At 34.6% G+C, this 20,150-nt stretch overlaps 1 protein-coding gene across 1 annotated transcript in view; it reads right to left on the bottom strand.

Annotated features, from left to right (window-relative positions):
• Positions 1-20,150, bottom strand: part of COL3A1 (collagen type III alpha 1 chain) — a 38,307-nt gene that overhangs the window by 6,045 nt on the left and 12,112 nt on the right. The window contains exons 5-43 of the mRNA XM_001163809.7: positions 19,480-19,560; positions 18,486-18,539; positions 17,977-18,030; positions 17,169-17,222; positions 16,469-16,522; positions 16,258-16,311; positions 15,565-15,618; positions 15,091-15,135; positions 14,900-14,953; positions 14,394-14,438; positions 13,682-13,735; positions 13,163-13,261; positions 12,567-12,611; positions 12,317-12,415; positions 12,055-12,108; positions 11,822-11,929; positions 11,553-11,606; positions 10,861-10,959; positions 10,473-10,526; positions 10,175-10,273; positions 9,424-9,477; positions 9,253-9,306; positions 8,889-8,942; positions 8,323-8,376; positions 7,924-7,968; positions 7,259-7,357; positions 7,065-7,172; positions 6,747-6,800; positions 5,192-5,245; positions 5,053-5,106; positions 4,291-4,344; positions 3,580-3,687; positions 3,177-3,230; positions 2,854-2,907; positions 2,498-2,659; positions 2,277-2,384; positions 1,185-1,292; positions 384-437; positions 191-298 (exon numbers count right to left, since the gene is read on the bottom strand). Of these exons, the coding sequence (XP_001163809.1) occupies positions 191-298; positions 384-437; positions 1,185-1,292; positions 2,277-2,384; positions 2,498-2,659; positions 2,854-2,907; positions 3,177-3,230; positions 3,580-3,687; positions 4,291-4,344; positions 5,053-5,106; positions 5,192-5,245; positions 6,747-6,800; positions 7,065-7,172; positions 7,259-7,357; positions 7,924-7,968; positions 8,323-8,376; positions 8,889-8,942; positions 9,253-9,306; positions 9,424-9,477; positions 10,175-10,273; positions 10,473-10,526; positions 10,861-10,959; positions 11,553-11,606; positions 11,822-11,929; positions 12,055-12,108; positions 12,317-12,415; positions 12,567-12,611; positions 13,163-13,261; positions 13,682-13,735; positions 14,394-14,438; positions 14,900-14,953; positions 15,091-15,135; positions 15,565-15,618; positions 16,258-16,311; positions 16,469-16,522; positions 17,169-17,222; positions 17,977-18,030; positions 18,486-18,539; positions 19,480-19,560 (2,754 nt within the window). The remainder of the gene's footprint in view (positions 1-190; positions 299-383; positions 438-1,184; positions 1,293-2,276; positions 2,385-2,497; positions 2,660-2,853; positions 2,908-3,176; positions 3,231-3,579; positions 3,688-4,290; positions 4,345-5,052; positions 5,107-5,191; positions 5,246-6,746; positions 6,801-7,064; positions 7,173-7,258; positions 7,358-7,923; positions 7,969-8,322; positions 8,377-8,888; positions 8,943-9,252; positions 9,307-9,423; positions 9,478-10,174; positions 10,274-10,472; positions 10,527-10,860; positions 10,960-11,552; positions 11,607-11,821; positions 11,930-12,054; positions 12,109-12,316; positions 12,416-12,566; positions 12,612-13,162; positions 13,262-13,681; positions 13,736-14,393; positions 14,439-14,899; positions 14,954-15,090; positions 15,136-15,564; positions 15,619-16,257; positions 16,312-16,468; positions 16,523-17,168; positions 17,223-17,976; positions 18,031-18,485; positions 18,540-19,479; positions 19,561-20,150) is intronic.

Here is a 20,150-nt window from a genome sequence, read left to right as displayed (position 1 = left end):
TTGACTACTGCCAAGTACTTCTGGTATTGATTTATTCACACATTTGTCTAAGGAACAACTAGCATTAAAACTGTAAAACAAATGACAGTGGATATTTTGGTTGGCAGATCTGACATTCTACCTTCTACCTACAAATGTCTTTATTGAAGGAAATAGACAAACAAGACAGATGCTGCTTCTGGGAACTCACACTTTCTCCTCTGTCACCACTCTTTCCAGCTGGACCGACAGGACCAGGTGGGCCTGGATGACCAGGAGCGCCAGGGGCACCAGGAGAGCCATTTTCACCACGATCACCCTGTGAACAAATTCATAGGTACAAAATAAACATGATGATCACTTATTTTGATAACACAAATCAATTGCACATGTGTTTATTATACCTTGCCACCAGGAGATCCATCTCGGCCTGGAAGACCATCTGATCCAGGGTTTCCCTGATTAAAAAATGAGAAAGGAAATAAAATTTCTTGAAACCTTCCAAACGCCATTTCATCCATGCATTCTCAGCAGGGCAATATAATTCTCAAGGGGGTTAAAATTGGTTCTTGGGGTAAGAAATCTTAGATATTACAAAGCAGTGTGGCCCTTCAAAGGGTCACAATGTCCAAACAGATAGTTAGTGTATTCATGGAGGAGAGGTGATTAGAAAAATGATATCCAAAAAGAGTCTTTACAGACCTCTAATAAATAAAAGTTTAAGAAATAGTGATCTAAACTGTTAGTGGAAATCTACAGTTTAATTAGTTTGCTTTGATCATTCCACATTGTATACATATATTAAAACATCACATTGTACCTTATAAATGTATACAATTATGATTTGTTAATTATAAATAATATTAATTTTAAATTCTTTAAAAATAATAAAAGACTAACCATAGATAACCGAAGAATATTTTCACTCAGAAAACATGTCAATTGTGGTTCTCCCCACTAACTTTTTTCCTAATTTAGTTAGAGATAATATTTTCTCCACAAATGATTATTCATTGGGTAAATACTAATGAACAAGAGCTTTTAAGTCTATCCTAAATTGTAATGAAAGAATTTCTGTTATTAGAGATAGAAGAACTTTGCTATGTGGCCATATTTACACTCTTAGACATTAAAGCTCAATTTCACCTTTGCTGAAATAAATTATCAAATTCTACCTGGCTGGTTGAATAAAAACTGCTACTCACATCTCTTCCAGGTTCACCAGCTGTACCAGCCAGACCAGGAAGACCCTGGGGTCCAGGGGGACCACGTTCTCCACTGAGACCGTTAGCTCCTGGTTTCCCACTTTCACCCTGTATACAAAGGAATGAAAAACATTTTGTTTTAACTTAAGAAATCAATTAAAATGGTGTTATCAGATATCTTTATTTTCAGGTAAAAAACTTATTTTATTTAATCTTCATTGAATTTTAAAATTAAAACTATGCCTGCTATGGGAATAAATATGGGGGAGCAAGCTTCTTGCATTTTCTAACTTGCTCAGTGACTCTGGATGGCAAAGGGCTGAATAGTTACATTGATTATCTAATTCAGAATACTGTACATTCTAATCTGAGATGAATACATAAACATGATTAGTATAGGGAAAAACAATAATGAGCCATCATGAAACTAGAGGTGTATGGTGATCCTTAAAATTAGGTTATTTGTCTCTATCTGAAGAATATACACTTACCAGAAATATCATATCAATTGAACACACTTAAATATGAAATATTAATTTTATGACAATATTACATAATATTTTGTTGAAAGAAGTACTTAAAGTGCCATAATATGAGCCCTAATAAAAATGCAATTTTATGATCCTGTTTACCAAACGAATGTTTTAGATGCTAAGCACTAGAATGTTATAGGAATATAATACTAGTGAAAGAGAGTCAGGAGTGCAAGATGACTTGAATGGATGGATAACTAGCATTAATGAAAGGCTTTCCAAGATCTATAAGCTAACACTATTTCCCCCTTCAAAACTGACAGTCAACAAATTGAAGAATATTCACAAGTTTCCTAAAAGAGGTGTTTGAGATGGCAATATTGTTTTCATCATATTAATTTATTTGTGTTTATATTCAAGGTTTGTCTATGATATGCCCTGTTTTGTGTTCTGGAGCCATTTATTAAAATGTATGCTTTTAAAAATCTAAAAATAAAAAAAATTATCTCCTGGCTAATTTACTCCAGTGACAGAAAAGCTTTTCATCCTTGATATGGTTAAGTGATCTCTGAAGGCTACCAAAGGAAGGAAGAGTGTAGTGGAAAATGACTATACTCACCTTGACACCCTGAGGGCCAGGGCTTCCCCTAGGACCTGGCATGCCTGGTGGTCCTGCAAGACCCCGTGCTCCAGTGATCCCAGCAATCCCAAGTGGGCCTGGAGCTCCCTAATACAGATAATGAAGACTTAGCTCATCTTTATGTGACAGTGTTTTTCTCTAATCGATTTGTGATAAAAATCAAAATAGTAGAATCAATTTAAAAAAATGAAGTTACTTACTGGTGGGCCCTGGGCACCAGGCGATCCCTTCTCTCCTGGTTGGCCAGCATCACCTTTTGGTCCAGACACTCCAGGGCTGCCAGGAGCACCAGTGTTACCCGCAGGACCTGGGGGCCCATCCTTGCCTGGAGAACCGCTGGGACCTGGGGGTCCTGGGTTACCCTACAAATAATTGTTTGAAATTTGAATATTTATAATAAAAATTGCATTTTTTCTTTCTTTTTTTACTTACTTCAAATAATTTTATTTGAGACTTACTAGAGAAATAAGTAGCAATGTGTAAGTTTCTCATCCTATACATACATGAATGCTCTTTCTGAAGTGTATGATGAGAAAAGACTTTAACAATTACTTACATTACTACCAGGAGGACCAGGAAGACCACGAGCACCAGGGAAGCCAGCAGCACCCTGTGAAATGGTAATATATTTTTGAATTTCAAAAGTAGAACAAATAACTATACAACAAACAAAAAGTATAATGTGTGGTATGATCTGCATTGTACCTGAAAGTCATTTATGGTTTGTGTTTCCCCTTGGAATTTACATATAACTCATGTATGAATGAGCGATTACAATTTTTACATTCTCTTTATGGAACTAGTGTCTCAAATGCAGCTTTTATACAGGTTGATATCAATTAATGCTTTTCAATAATAGTTAAGAGGATCAATACTTACGGGTCCACCAGGACTGCCACGTTCACCTTTGACACCTTGGGGACCAGGAGGACCCTATATGAAATGGAAGGAAGGTATGTAAGAATAGCACCAAAATCAAAATTTGGGAAAAGCATTAAGCCTTTGAAAACCAGGAACTCTATGAAGAGGTTAAAATAACTTTTAGACTGCTGGTGCTGAGATTCATACTTGGACCATATTCATATAAAGATTATATTCTTGCCACTATGACATGCTATCTCAGTATAAAATATTAAATTACTGATAAACCTCCATGTTTTTCCATTAGAACACTTAGGACTTACAGAGGGGGGAGAGGGAGAGAGAGAGGGAGAGATAGACAGATAGATCAATAGATAGATAGATGATAGATAGATAGACAGAGAAAGAGGAGGGAACTTACAGCAGGTCCAGAACCTCCAGGGGGTCCTGCAACTCCAGGAGGGCCTCCTTCACCTTTCTCACCCGGAGCCCCTCTTTCTCCTTTACCACCAGGTTCACCATTCTGTCCCTACATGCAACAACAACAGCAATCTCTCAGCTGACACTGTTTATGATACACTTGGCTTATTATTATTTCTCTTCAGAATATAGAATTCTTCAGATGGAAGGAGTTGAAATAAAATTTAAAAACAAGGCTTTCTGAAGACATGACAAAATGAAGCCAATCAAAATATTTTCATGATCAAAGAACATGACCAAGAAAGCATAAACTGTACATTATTTGCCATTAGGGAGGGAGGAAGTGTCTCTAAGGATTAAACATTTGAAAATCAGCACCAGTAAATTTTTTTGAGAAAGACCGGATTTAAGAGAAAATTTTAATTAGTACCATCTTATAATGGAAGAATTTACAAAAATTCAGAGTGCTTTTAAATCCATGATACTGCTTTAGTTCATTACCCAGTCATAAAAGCAGGACAGGTGTTTTTATTTCCATCTTTCAAAGAGCGACAATAGGGGTAAAGTAAAACAAAATAGGGGTACAATAATCCTATAGGGAATGAGCAGCTAAAATGAGACTAGAAACCAAACTTGACTATACTTCTGTAATTTTTCAGCAAGATAGAGATCCTGGGCTATGGGACATGTATGTATAAATATTCACACTTACAGGAGCACCAGGGAAACCAGCAGGTCCTGGAGGGCCAGTTTCACCTCTCTCACCCTGAAGAGAAAAATATCCTCCTTAGTCACAGTGAAGTGTGCGTCATCTCCTTTAGGCAGGAAATGTCATCTTATCATCTTATCTTTTCTTTCCTTTAAGCAGGAAATGTGCAGAGTAGCCAATAAACTTCTGAAGACTTTGCCACTTCTCAATAAAATTAGGAGTGGAAAATACCAGAACCATTGATTCCTTCTGCCTCCTACTGTGATATTATTTGCAAGAAAAATAGTTTGAGAATTTTCAAGTATTTAACACATTTATATATATAGATATTTATGTATTTCAATATATGGTAGAAGCTTAACTGAAAAATTAACTGATTTATTTTTAAAAACCATTTACTAAATATCTTTCCAGAGTCTTAAATCCTGAAGGTCAAGACTTTTAAATCTAGAAGGAGTCTCAGGCAAAGATTCTATAGGCTTAAGAAATACCTAATTATAAACATGTACTACTTGTGCAATTCATGTATTTTTTCCAAAGTTATTTAGGAAAGAAATCCTGATTTAAAATGGTCTCCTGTGAATGTTAGATTTAAGAAATTTAACATTCCCTTGCATGCTATATGGTTCCTTATATGGTTTTTGAAGATAATATCTCCAAATTGAGGCTCAGCGAACTGAGGGCAAAACTGCCAAAAAGGGAAGCATAAGTAGCTACTGTCTGTATGGGGTTAAAAAGTATGTTGAAAATGTCTTTAACACTTACAGGGCTACCACGAGGTCCAGCTATACCTGGAAGTCCGGGGGCACCACCTTCACCCTGGAAAAAGAGAAGCCATGTCACTGTCTTGCATCCAAAAGAGAGAGACATTTTCTTTTTATTTCCAGATAGTATTAAGGGTTACCTTATCTCCAGGCTGGCCAGCTGGGCCAGGAGGACCAATAGGACCAGTAGGACCCTAGAGGAAATAAAAATATTTTTTAATTTTGAAGATACAAATATCGTTTTTTGCATTAATCAAACAGAAAGTATATAGACATAGATACCTAATAAACTAGATAACATACTTTTAAAAAATTTTTATGGCTTGAATGCTATGCTTTTCTCTCAATGTGTAAATACTGCAGAGCTCAGTAAACACAAGCCTCTTTGGGGATAACTCTGGGAGAAAATAGGATTCAGCAATAGTTTATTGATTCATTTATCTTTATCTCCATTGTAGAAGATAAATAGGATGTCATGTAAGATCTTACAGTAATGTCTTTTTAAATTAAAGTACATTTCTTTATTCAATTGCTTGATAATTTAAATGTTTTCTCAAAGTCTCATTGTACATATTAAATTTTTCAACTTGAAATTTTCAAATAGTCGTTTTACTTATATTACAAAAGTGAAGTATTGAGCACTTTTTTTACCTGAATGACGGCTTATCTACTTAGTCTGTCAAAAGCGAAGCATTTATGAATTTCTTTAAGGCAACTATTATATAAATTTATTAAAAGACTTAATTATAATCATATTTAGGAGATGTTTTTTGTTTTGTTTTTGACTTTTAGTTTGAATTATAGATTCATAGGATGCTGCAAAGGAATATACAGGGAAATTCTGTGCACCTTTCTCCCAGCGTCCCCTAATGTTAACATCTTACACAACTATAATATAATATCAAAACTAGGAAATTGAAATTGATACCATCCATAGAGCATGTTCAGATTTCACCAGTGATACACACATTCATTTATGTGTGTGTATATGTAGCTCTATAGAATTTTATCCCATGTGTAGATGTGCCTGACTACCACCTCAATCAAGATACTCAAATGTGCAATCACCCTAAGACTCCCTTGTGTCATGTCTCCATAGCCACATCCATCTCTCTCTTTCTCATTCTTAACTCCTAGCAACCACTAATCTGTTCTACATCTCTACAAGGAAGTTATTTTGCAAATATTGTAGGAATGGAATCATGCAGTATGTATCCCTTGGAGACTGAATTTTCTTCACTGAGTATGTTGTCCTTGAGGTTTGTATAATTTGCTGTGTGTACAGCGTCAATTGTTCATTCCTTTTTGTTGCTAAATACTATACAATTTTTAAATATTAAGTCTGTTAATGAGGAGTACTTACTATATTGAATTTTGATGACTTTTAGTTTCTTAATGAGCAGCATTGATTATCTTAAATTTCAGTGATTATCTCAGATTTTAGTGACTCACAAATGCTAGTTTGTGACCTTTATCATACTCTTGAGGCTTTTTCATTCTTTAGTCACTGTAGATCTATCAAGTAGCCATAGATATAGACCACAAATTTAATTATAAATCAAGTCGTTCAGGTCTTTAGGTGGTAAACTATCTAATTTCTCTTGAGTAGTTTTTGGAAAAAATTAAAGTTGAAGTGCAGGACTGTCCCATATGACATATAGATAAGGCCTGCTTCTCCTCACTGGAAATACTTACCCTTGGGCCATCTTTCCCTGGGACACCATCAGCACCTGGACCACCTGGTTCACCCTGTCAAATAAAAGCCAATGTCATCAGATTCAAAGTATCTTCAGTGAAAATCAGCCAAGAAGAGGAGTAACTCTCAGGATTTGTAGGGATATATATTGGGTGTTCTAATTCATTGTTGCTTTAGGAATCCATCTTAAATTTCACTTACTATAAAATGATAACATTAATTTTGAAAATACAGTCGATTACTTTCCAGGAGTGTTGCTTTTTTAAAAACCTACAATGACTGATTTATTGAACAATTAAGAGAAAACAAGTCAACACCTTGTCACCCTTTGGACCAGGACTTCCAAGACCTCCTCTTTCTCCAGGCATTCCTTGCAGACCAGGAGTACCAGCAGCACCAGGTGGCCCAGGAGGACCAGCAGCACCCTGAAAATAAGTGAGAAATAATAAATGATCAGAAGGAAATCAAATGCATTTTTTAAACCTAGGTGAATGGAATGCTGTGGAGTTACCTTTCCTCCTTCGGGACCAGGGGGACCAGCTCCACCTCTAAGTCCTGGGGCCCCGGCCAATCCAGGAGGTCCACGTTCACCAGGGGCACCAGCATCACCCTGTGACAAAAATATGTAAATAACCATATTAGACAACCCAAAGCTAAAAACAAAGCACCTTAACTTGCATCATTTTGAATCAGGCCACTAGGTTATATTATATTGTGAACAATCTGGAAATTTGTATACTTAAAAATAGTTGAACAGCTGGGTGGGAACTAGAAGCTTAAAAGAGTGTCTAAAATAAAACTTGGATACTTAGTCTGGTTAAGTATGAGCTGTCATTGAAATACTTATTATTTTATTCACAAGAGCAACATTTTAAAGTTCTTTTACCAAAAAGTTTTCCTACATAGAATCAACATATTGGCAATATTTTTCCATTTGAAATTTTAAGCCCGTATTTGATTCTGTAGTGATTATGAATGTCAGAGAATTGGACCTTCCAGATTAAAGCAAATTTAATGTATTGAAAGTGTCTTGAGTTTCTCTAAGTGTACTTACCAAACATTTGCAATGATGCTCTTTTAAAGAAAGAGTATTTTGGCTTGATATACTAAAAATATACTACTAATCAATTGCTCTATAACCTGCTGAAGAAGGTAGAGAATAAATTGAAATACTACCTTGCCTCCTGGAGCTCCAGGTGCACCGGCATCACCCTTTGGACCCTGGGAGATTGGCATTATATGATTAGGCCCATATCAGAGTGCATTTTATGTAAATATAAGCAAATATGTAAATATAAGCAAATATGTAAATATAAGCAAAATACACATTTGTCATGTTGGCATACTGTATAATTTTTCAAATCTTGAAACTATGAACTCTCTATTTTATGGTAAAATTCAAACTCTATATAATAGCTATCTTTCAAATAATTTGTCTTTGTTTTGATAATATTTCAAAACTAAATGTTAAATCTCAAATATCATGGCATAAGAAAATTAAGAAGTTAATAGTTGACAAACAAACAGTGTGTATTCTTTTTGTTTCTGAGTTTTGAATAATGAAACGTAACTTACTGGTTCCCCAGGTTTTCCATTTTCTCCTGGAGGACCACCTGTACCAGGCAAGCCCTAGAAAGAATCATATTTGTATTAGGTAATTACCTCAAACATGGCTTATAGAAAAGCTTCTCATATGTACACATGTTTCTGCAAGATATTAAAAAAAAGTTTCAGTGGTCTTGTAGGGGTAGAAACGTTGTGCCATTCAAAATCCAGTGACACATACGTGATAATCATATTTTACAAACCCATGTTCATCTCTCTCTGTTCTTTCAATTGCTACACATAAAAATGTATTGACCAGCATGGCAGGATAGACTTGGCTATATGGATTTATGTTATAATAAAAATAAGTGTAAGCAAATAGAATTATTTGAGTTTCATTAATTCTTTTAAATAACTTATTAATGTGCTCTGGAACGGACATGGAAGATATGTCTATCTATTAACATTGCCTAAAATTTTATTTCCAGATGAAAGACAGAATCACAAGTTAAGCTTCAGATAAATTATAATCTATTAGGGACACAAAAAAATTTGACAGTCAGATATGCCGTGACATTTAAATAACAAGTTCTTACTTGTAATCCTTGTGGACCAGGGGGTCCTGTGTCTCCTTTGTCACCACCAGGCCCCTAGAAAAGTATAATGATACACTCTGTTATAAACATCCTTTTATATTTAGTCTACAGTATCCATTTCAACAGGCCTCTTGCTTAATTATAAAAGTAGTGATGTGAAGAAAAGGGAGGACCTGGACCCAAAGCACACATGTACACTCTAAACTCAATGCTAGCATTTAGCTAGATAACCAGGTCAGCAAGTTTCATCATTGCTTTGGTAAACTATAACAACATAGTGTCAGAGATTATGTAATTTTTGAAGCATTCTTCCTGCCCCACCTCCACCCTATTTTCATCTCCAATTTTATATGCGTGAACTTACAGTAGGCCCTGGGGGTCCCTGAGGTCCAGTTTCACCATTCTTTCCAGGAGGACCCTAAAAACAAGAACAGTTAGGGAAGTAGAAATAATACAGATTACAGAGAGAAGTCAGAAGGTTGGAGATGAATGCATCTATTAGAAGGCTAGAAATAAATTGAGGAAAGCTACGTACCTGAGGGCCAGGTCCTCCAGGGCCACCTCGTTCTCCATTCTTACCAGGAGCACCCTGAAGAAGAAGTGGTCGGTATTTACTAATCCTCAAAGGGCAATAACTAATCATATTATTGTCTCATATATATATGTCTCATATATATGTCTCATATATATATGTCTCATATATATGTCTCATATATATATGTCTCATATATATCTCATATATATATATATATATATATATATATATACACACACACACACACATACATATTTTTGAGACTGAGTCTTGCTCTGTCGCCCAGGCTGGAGTGCAGTGGCGCAATCTTGGCTCACTGTAGCCTCTGCCCCCTGGGTTCTAGTGATTCTCTTGCCTCAGCCTCCTGGGCAGCTAGGATTACAGGCACATGCCACCATGCCTGGCTAATTTTTGTATTTTTAGTGGAGACAGGGTTTCACCATGTTGGCAAGGCTGGTCTAGAACTCCTGACCTCAGGTGATCTGCCTGCCTTGGCCTCCCAGAGTGCTGGGATTACAGGCGTGAGCCAGCGCACCCAGCCTGTTTCATATTTTTTATCTGCCTGCTCCATACACACACATACAACCATAACCAATTATATATTTAGCTCCCTTCCTACATGCAATTTGATTTTCATATACTCCTCCATGCTTTGAAGAGGAGACTGAGTTTTGACCATTTCTTTACTCCATATGGAAAATAAAAGCCTTCCAGTCAAATATTTATTGAAGAAATTAATGAAGGAACTCACGTCATTTCCTTTAGGACCGGGGAAGCCCATGACACCAGGCTGACCTCGGGGACCAGATGGCCCAGGAGGACCTGGTCGACCACTTTCTCCTTGACTTCCCTAATAAGAAAACATTACATTAATAAAGTTTTGATAAAGATAAGATTAAAGCATGCTATATATATAGTATGTGTGTGTGTGTGTATATATATATATACATATACATATATATATACACACACACACACTCAAGGATAGGCCAACATATACATTCCATTTTAACTGGCCTTTTAAAATGAGATTTTAAAAATGTACATACGGGAGGCCCTGGTTTCCCATCACTTCCTGGTCCTCCTGGACTTCCGGGCATGCCCTGAAGTAAAGAAGTCAGTTGTTAGGTGATTTAAAATGAAATAATAAAAAATTACAACATACACTATTTGTATGATTTTGATATTTTCACTTACATGTGAAGCCTCAGATTTGCACATCTTTTTTCCTGCCTATAAAGTATCTAAGGCAAGTGTTCTATCTTCTCTTCTCCTTGAACTATCTCGGCTTAAGTTTACTTAAAAGAATTTTGTTTTGTTTGGGGCCTTACAAAATATGTAATCTGATTGATTTAAGTTGCTTTTTATCTGTCTTCATTTGTCTTGCCTTTCTTCTGTCTAAATTAAAGTGTCATTCAAACAAATGTTTCTCTGTACCCTCATTCCTGGACCTCCAGGGACACCATCTCTGCCAGGTTCTCCAGCAGCTCCTCTGGGCCCTGCAGGGCCTGGAGCACCACGCTCTCCAGCAGGACCCTAAGTAGTGAAAGAAATTTTAAAAAAATTAAAATAGCCTTCACTAACCTAGATAGCAACAATATTTTGGTTACAAATAGAGGACGTCATCTGAACTTTTAAAAAGGGTTCGTGTGTTGCTGAAACATTTATACATAAAATCAGTTATCTTAGCTTGGATTGCCATACTGAAAAAATTTTGAAGCAACTTTGTGAACATCACATGCTTAATAAAACAGTATTCACTGTGCTTGAAAATATAATTATGTGCAGCTAAAATCAAATATCTTAATGATATGAAATCATATTTGGATGTAACCTTAGAGTTTTCAAAGACTTTTCAGGCATTTTAGTTTACTGTACTCTTGCAACGATGCTCAGATAAATGCTTTCCAATTAACAGATAAGTAAAGGATTCTCATAGAGGGTAAGTAAGTGGCTTTAGTTACAAAGCCAGGAAAGTTGTTGAACAGAGGATGCATTATATTAGGAATTTTTTTTAACTCTAATATATATTCTTCAGATATTTAGGTTTTCATGAATGAGAAATTGTATACAAGAACTGCCCATTTGTGGTGCTAGCATTTAGGAACATAGAAACTAAAGTTATCTACCTTTTCTCCTGGGATGCCATTTGGTCCAGCAGGTCCTCGGAACCCAGGGGCACCCTGAAAATAATGAAAGACAAGTATTTCAGTCCAAAGGATTTCAATTCTTTTTCATAATTCTTGAGTGGCAAATATTTTTATGTCATAGAATGCTTTAAACAATATTTTCCACTGAACACTCAACTTAAGAAAAATTGTCTGTCTTACCCTGAAGGTAGTTTTATTTAGATGAGAGTGATGCTGCTTTTCTTTTAGATGCCCCATGGAAAACGTACCCTTTCTCCTGCAGCTCCTGGAAGCCCATTTGCACCAGGTTCTCCAGGTGATCCATCCTTGCCATCTTCGCCTTTAGCTCCTGGAACACCTGGAATACCAGCCTCACCCTGAAAAAAAAAATGGTAAAATAAAGAAATTATGACTGAATTTAGTTCAAAGTTTTTACCTGTTTACTTTCTAATTATGTTGCATTTTTTCAAGAAATAACCAGATCTGTTGCAGTAAAACTTACGCGTTCACCACGTGGTCCGGGCTCTCCTTTGGCACCATTCTTACCAGGCTCACCCTAAAGTATAACAAAGTCTTGGTTGAAAAACAGGGAGGATTCGACTAACAAATCATCACCAGTAACACATAATTCAGTTATAAGTTATAAGACAAGAGTGAAGTCAATATAAATTTAACTGAACAGGAGCAAAATTTTGCTATTAATTTTTTGTTGATGGAATTAAACTATACCTTTCAGTCAACAGAGAAAAAACAAGGCAACTTACTGCACCACCTCGCAGTCCAGGAGCACCATTAGCACCGGCTGGTCCTGGAGGACCCCGGGCTCCCATCAGTCCAGGAGCTCCAGGAATGCCAGCGGGACCCTAAGAACAAACCAAAGACACTATATCAGCCAAACTTGAATGTTCTTTTATGAATATCTCACTTAAATATCACAAATCTATTGTCATGCAAAATGCAAAAGAAGCCAGTAATGTGTGGATGAGATAAGGGTGAGGAGTGGGGACAGCTTACCATTTCGCCTTTACCACCAGGACTACCATTAATCCCAGGAGGGCCCTAAGTATACAAAAAACAGATAATGTATTAATAGTAATGCAAATAGTTCGTATATATTTGAAGTTGTTTGTGTGAAAATAAATGTATCGATGAGTGTTATGCTTTGTAGAGATTAAGTGAATCCTCCAACTATAACACAACATATGAAATGTGGTCAAAAGAATCATCATTATCTAAATAAATTAGAGATAATATGTACTTCGTATAAATTATTAAATGATACATACATAGAAGAGATTTTGAATTTGGTTCTTCTCTGAATTTTTATGATTGGTGATTAGCTTGGGGCACATTCTTGAAAGCATCAGAAAACTAGTCTATCCTCTATTCTTTTATATAAATATAAAAAATCATGAATTCTGGAATAGTGCAACAGTCAAAAACTATCATTTTTACTACTAATCAAATCAGTATGTGTCACAGGAGGATCATTTTAGAGCACTAAGCAACAATTTTTTCAAAGTAATTTTCACTGATAGCCATATTGAAGCACATGCTTTCATGGAGTAAGCATGAAACTATGCTTACTCCCTCTCAACTATGATACTTACAGGAGGACCTTGAGCACCAGCGTGTCCCTGAGGTCCAGGTTCTCCTCTTTGTCCAGGGGCACCATTTGAACCAGGAGACCCTGCAGGTCCAACTTCACCCTAATGGTAAAACCTTGTGTAGTCAGTTTCTCTTACCACTTCTACTCACTTAGCCACTTCACCCTTCAGTCCTGTTTAAACACATCTCCCAAAGGTTGGAGTAGTGGGACTCTATACTGCAGGTAAAGCAAGGAATCATTACTCGTAAAGGCAGAGAAAAATGTAACTATTTGTGTGTGATTGCATTATCAGTTTCCTAGAAAGAGTCTGGGGAAAAAAAGAAGGTAGCAGAAGAAATATCAAGATAGTTGAATACTAGGGACAACACCTCTTTTAGAATCAAGAATAGGGCTTTAAAGACATGTGTAGATAAAAGCTATCCATTTGACTGATTAAAAAAATCAGTTGCAAGAAGCAATCTAATGCTTTTCTCTTGCCTCCAAGATATTTTTATACCCTTCTATAGAAACACATGTTTACCTTAGCACCAGGGGATCCAGGGAATCCGGCAGTTCCAGGAGGACCAGGAGGGCCCTGAAAAAATTAAATACAATTTCAAGAGCTCTTTTTCAACTAAATGAAAGCTGACATACTAGTAAATAAGTGAGCACATATAAAGTAAAGAAGATATTTATGCAGATAAAAATGATATTCATATTTTATGGATATTATGTAGAGAAACAATGTGGTAAAATAAGAAAAGAGTGAAATCTAAAGTTAGAAATTCTTGGTTTCTCCCTACTTTGCCATGAATTCTGTGACTTAGTGCAGGCAACTTTTCCCTGGGCTTTTGTACTCCAGTTTACAAAATGGAGGTAACATCTATTTTATCCATTTTGTAGGACTCTTTAAAGTGCCATGTCTTACATAGGATATTAACTAACATTGGGAGCACCATTCAAATGTTAGCAGTTGATCAAGCAGAATGAGTGTCAGAACCTAGATTTTGTTTATGGGCTCAGTGTCAGTTTTAATCACAGGGGTGTATATACAATATTAAGTATTGGGGCTACAATATTTTTTCACTTTTTAAATTGTAAAAATGGTCAACAGAGATGCTAATGTGTATATTAGAGATATACATATGCATATATATATACCTAAGAGTATATACATATATAAAATATTAAATAATCCACAATCCATAACTTCTCATTACCCTACAACACATAAGAGATAGAAAGTTACTTACTGGTTGACCATCACTGCCTCGAGCACCGTCATTACCCCGAGCACCCTAAAAAGAGAAGTTTACATCAAATATCCTTTAAATTCTGAATGGCTGGTCATGAGTAATATTTTGACTAAAATTCTGACTCAAGTGAGTTGAGTTTTCTTCAAGTACATTAAAATCTGCTTAATAATTATATATTTTAAAGTCAATTATTACAATTCTGATATATACAGCAACAATCAAATGTAGAAGGATTGGAGTCTGTGTTTTCAGGACTGAATGCAGATATAATGGCTCAAATGACATATGAAAAGTTAACACAAAAATCCTCAATAGAGATAATAATTGTAAAACAATTATTCATTTCCTTTTAACTATAGCCAAAACTTTATCACAGTATCATTGAGTATAATTTTGTGGGAAGGTCTTTTTCCTAACATATTTTTACAGCCTGAAACTTTACTGAGGCTGTAAAAATCTGTCACTTTGGGTTGTAATTGTGTGATGTTAGCAGCAATACTCACTGCAGCCCCAGGAAGTCCTGGCCGTCCTCGCTCACCAGGAGCCCCTCTTGGACCCTACAGAGTAAAATCAAAATATGGTTTTACTCTAATCTTGACTTGTGTAAGAACAGTTGGGGTGGGAGCAAAGCCAGTTTTAGGTAACAATGAGGTTAATAATAAAACTGAAAATTATACATAAGAAACATAATTACCATGGGTCCAGGAGCTCCATTTTCGCCTGGAAGACCATTTTCACCCTAGATACATATAAAATATGTTACTATTTTACAAAAGAGGAAGAAAATATTATAGATTTTTAAATACAGAATATTATGGAAAAGTTTATAGAGCCTAGAAAAAGATATACATTTTAACAATATTAATTTTCTGTTAGTATTTTATTTACCAGAAATCTCAATTTCTGTATTTAAAAACTTAAAGACTAAAGTGAAGTAATTGATAAGTTATACTAAGATGCTCAACTATTTCTAATCTAGACTCTTCAAGTTGTCATTTTTCATGGAAGCGTTAATAGAATATCTGAATTAGTTACCATTATTCACACCTAATAGGTAAAATTCAGGTAAATTTCAGAAAACAAGTTAAGGCTCACAATATGAATCTTATATGTAGCTTTAATATTTAATGAATTTACTTATGAAAATATGATTTTTGTTGTGATTTACCTTTAATCCAGGAGCACCTGTTTCACCCTTTTCTCCATTTCGTCCATCGAAGCCCTAGGAAATGTATAAAACCAGCACAATTATTAAAATCTGTTAATAATCTAGAATGATTGATAAAGTTTACATGGTATTTTTCTAATTGGTCTTCATAACACTACTTGCAAAATTAGCTTAAATAATTTAAAACTTGTTTAAAGGGGTTGAAGATATTTCATACTGATTTTACAACAGGAAAACATGAACTAACTAGAAAGTGCAATTTAGTCTGATAAGAAAGTTGCCTTAACTATAGAGTAGCAAACATGAGTTTCATAGATTTTATTACAATTAAGTTGATAGGTTGTAGGCACAGTTGTTTGAATGTACGAAATATTTTGCATAGAATAAAGTTGTTCAACTCAATCTATAAATCATATTGTCAATAAAAAACATAATTCACAAAATGTTTTTATTTTTCTGATAGTGGTAGTAAGAAAACGATATTTTTCAAGAGTACTTTATACACTAGAAATCAACTCCTTTATTTTGCAAAAAATGACTAGTTTGGTCAACAAACATAGTAGACTTAAAAATATCAAATTAATTAATTGTCAGAATCATATTTTTTGGCACATAATTGTCCAGTAAAATTGGTTAGGCAAGTAAACATAGCCCAGTGGAATACCTTGTAAACAACTTAGAAACTCTACTTACTCTGTGTCCTTTCATACCAGGGAATCCAGGTATCCCAGCTGGACCTTTGATACCCTAAAAATAATGAATGAAAAAATATTAATGAACCTTCAAATAGAATCACAATCTAGTAGTAAAACACTTTCTGTGTTTAGGTTTAATTCCATTGAATTACATAATAGTTTTCAAGCTAAGATTATTCCAATTAATTTATTAGATGCTGAAGACTCACTGGAGGTCCAGGCAATCCTCGCTCTCCAGGTCGTCCGGGTCTACCTGATTCTCCCTAGGTAGAGAAATAAAGAATACGTAGGTGCTCATGTATGAGAAAATACATTGTAGCCAATAAGCAAAATGGTTACTTTGCATTTTTCTCACAAAGGACTCATTAAAATGGTTCCACAAAATGTATAGTTGAGATCAGCTTTCTTGGTAGAAGGCATGAGGAAGACCTTTCCCACTTTGATATAAGCTTATAAAGAGATAATGCAGGTGCTTCTAATCACTGAAATAACATAACCCAGTGAAAAGAATTTGCCATTGGAGATTAAGAGGGAAAGAAGGAATGCCATTGAATTGAAGGTATCTATAACTTCTCAAGTTCATTAAATAGTGGTATCAATTTCATCATTAAAAGAGGCAGGCAGAGACACCTATTTCTCCTCCAGTTAAATGATATATTCAATGGATGAGTCTTCTCCGCAGTCAAAAAGCACTTTAAGGATTTTATTTTGGAATTCAACAAATGATATATATAGGTACGCGAATACTGTATAGCTACTCAAAAATTAGTATTAACTAAAATGTTGTTAAGACAACAATATTTTGAATAACATTTTTTTTTCTTCTGGGATTCTGACATAAAGCATATACTGTTTAGAATACACCAAGTTAAATTTTGCTGTATTCTTATTTAAGTTTTAAAAACTTACATCTTTTCCAGCAGGACCAGATGGACCTATAGCACCAGGAGGTCCTGGAGGGCCCTGAAAATAAGGAAATAAAAAAAGAATAGATTTGTAAATTTTTCTGTTACAATTTATTATTACACAGTGTATGTATTCCTGGAAGGAACCTCCTTTTAGAAAATACTTTTAATGTTTCTGATAATGAAAATGATACTTACTGAGTTAATATTATACCTCTATTATATCAACTTACTGTTAATAAAAATTAAAAGCATCATATATTACGTGTGTGTATTTATAAATCCAAATGCATTTCTACATGTTTAGGAATATTAAATATATCTAAATATAAAGGTATTTCTAAATGTCATGAAATGTTGTATTTAAACTATTTTACTTGCTTATTTACAGAGCATATCCTTCTAAAGGACTCTCTAAGATTATGTTTATTTCTACTGTCTAAGATATATGTATATGTATATTTACATATGTAAATATATATAACTATATTTATCAGTAGATTTGATATGAGTGAACTGAGTGTTTACAGAAAAATGAAATCTATGTTTAATATATACAGAATTTTTATCAGCTCTGGGAAGTGGACTATTTTGATGGCTAATGATGAGGGAATTCCTTTATTAACTAGTGTCTCTAAGATAGCTAACAATTGAAAGAGTCCAAAAGACTCAATAAAATGCTATTTGTTATTTACAAACTTAAGGGTAAATTTAATCTTCATTCTGTAAAGACCTATACTTGTTTTAGAAAACAAAGGTAGGTTCCATATGGAATTATCAACTTACTAAATATAAATTTATTTGTTACTTACTGAAGGACCAGCTTGCCCAGGTTCACCAGGGGGTCCTTGGTATCCTGGAGATCCCTAGTGAGTAGAATATGTAAATAATTTTAAAGTAACAAAATCTTCATATAATTCATTTACATCTTGACAGTAAGAAATCAGGATTGTGAATGTAATCAGCAAATTATACTCCAGTTTATAAATATTGAGACCAAATTATTTTTAGATCAGAATGAAGTTAATGTATTTCATTCCATTCATTGCAATCCATCAAAACTGAATGGTTTTGAACTAAAAGTCATATTACATGCAAATTAATGTGGTTTAATTTTACCAAGATTTCAATTGCTAATAACTGTTGGTGGAAAGGAATTAAATATGGAATTCCATCTTTGAAGCCTTAATCAGTTTCTTGGTTATGATTTCTCTAGTTAACTGGGATTATGCATGCTGGAATGGCTGAATTATAGCAGAATATATATTAATTTGATTTTTCTAAAAATGAGGAAGAAAACACCACCAATGGCTATACTTACAGGGGAACCAGGATGACCAGATGTACCAGGGGGACCGGGAGGGCCTGGGGGGCCCTGGAATGTGAATTTGAATGAAAAACAAAATAAATGAATGCAAAATACACTTTATCCATGCTTCAAAGCAATGACACTCGCATTGTTAAAACTATGAACAACTATATCTCATCTTTTGATAACTTTTTGATAACTATTCATGAGATCTATAATGAAGATCTTAGCAAGCAAACATTACTGTAATGAAATTCTCACAGATTCTATATAAATTATTAATAAATGTTATAAAATGTTGTCCTGAACTCTTAAGGAAGGGAATTAAAAATCTGGAAAAATTAGTACATAATGCTATGAAAATCCCTGCAATGTTAGGGTTATATTGCACTGGTGAAGAAGCAATTTCTCGCTTGGCAGCCAAATTCAGTGCAGAAAAACATTTATTGGCACACTAGAAATCCTATAATCAAGTATCTAAAATAATAATGTAAATCAACCCAAAAGTCCCATAATTATGTTGATATATCTATCACAGAGTTAATTGACATAGAGATTTATATGATCATGCAAGAATCATCGTACATAGGACAATTGATTTATCATTGTTCAGAAATACAGATTAAACTAGAAAACCTTCAGCAAGCTGAAAACAGTATGCTTCAGTTTTGTAACATGCTGTTCCTAAATACTGATAGTAAATTTATAAAACAATAGTTTGTATATTTCCATTTTCTCTTATAAACACTTTTCTGAGATGTTAATAAGTGTTGACTTTGGTTTTTTTTTTAGTAAAAATTTATATGTGATTAAAAATAGGTTTAATAATATGAATAAGATAGAAAGAACATGATAATGCTACCATTTTCTTTTCCAACCTTAGTAGGGGTAAGCTATTTTGTACAATTCCATAAAAATACTGAATTCCTAGAAGAGCAACCATTCAAGATTTTACAAACCAGAAAGATAATAAAGCTCTAAAATGCTGAGAAACATTTGTACGTACAGCTGGTCCAGGATAGCCTGCGAGTCCTCCTACTGCTACTCCAGACTTGACATCATATGAATCATACTGGGGAGAATAGTTCTGTGGCAAGGAGACAAATAGATATGATCATTTTAATAGACAGTTCATAATTCTTTTAAAAAGCATTTAGAAGTGCATGCAACATCTACTATCTACTGATAGGTTTTTGTGTGCCAAAAGATGTGGTATGTATTCACTAATTATCTTGTTTATCGTGTCTTTCTGTAGATTTAGACATTAGATATCCTACAGAAGCATTTTCTTGTGGGATGCACAAATCTTTCCACTGTGTTCAATGTTAGTTCCCCCCAATTTTTCCTATTATGCGCTTACTTAAGCTATTATTTCTAAGCAGTAGCTACATCATTACAAACATAGGATCATAGGCTGTTTGAGGCCAAAAGAGTCTCGAGATCATATAATACACCTTCTCATTTTGAGGAAAAAAATGAAGTCAAATTATTTTTCAAACACTTAATGATACAAGTAAAATTCATATCCCCTGGATTCTGGTTAATATGACTAAAAGATTCACTCAAAAATAAACATCTCCATAGAAAATAAACCAAAAAATAGTAGAAAGGCTCATATGCTTATTGGATTTCTTTGAAGCTTTTTTTAAATTCTAAGTTCCAGGTCTAGAGTTAGGT

The sequence above is a fragment of the Pan troglodytes genome, chromosome 13, assembly GCF_028858775.2.
Source record: "Pan troglodytes isolate AG18354 chromosome 13, NHGRI_mPanTro3-v2.0_pri, whole genome shotgun sequence".
In the NCBI taxonomy this organism is placed as follows: domain Eukaryota; kingdom Metazoa; phylum Chordata; class Mammalia; order Primates; family Hominidae; genus Pan; species Pan troglodytes.
The sequence above is the reverse complement of the archived record's forward strand: the minus strand, read 5'-3'. Positions and strand labels throughout refer to the sequence as shown.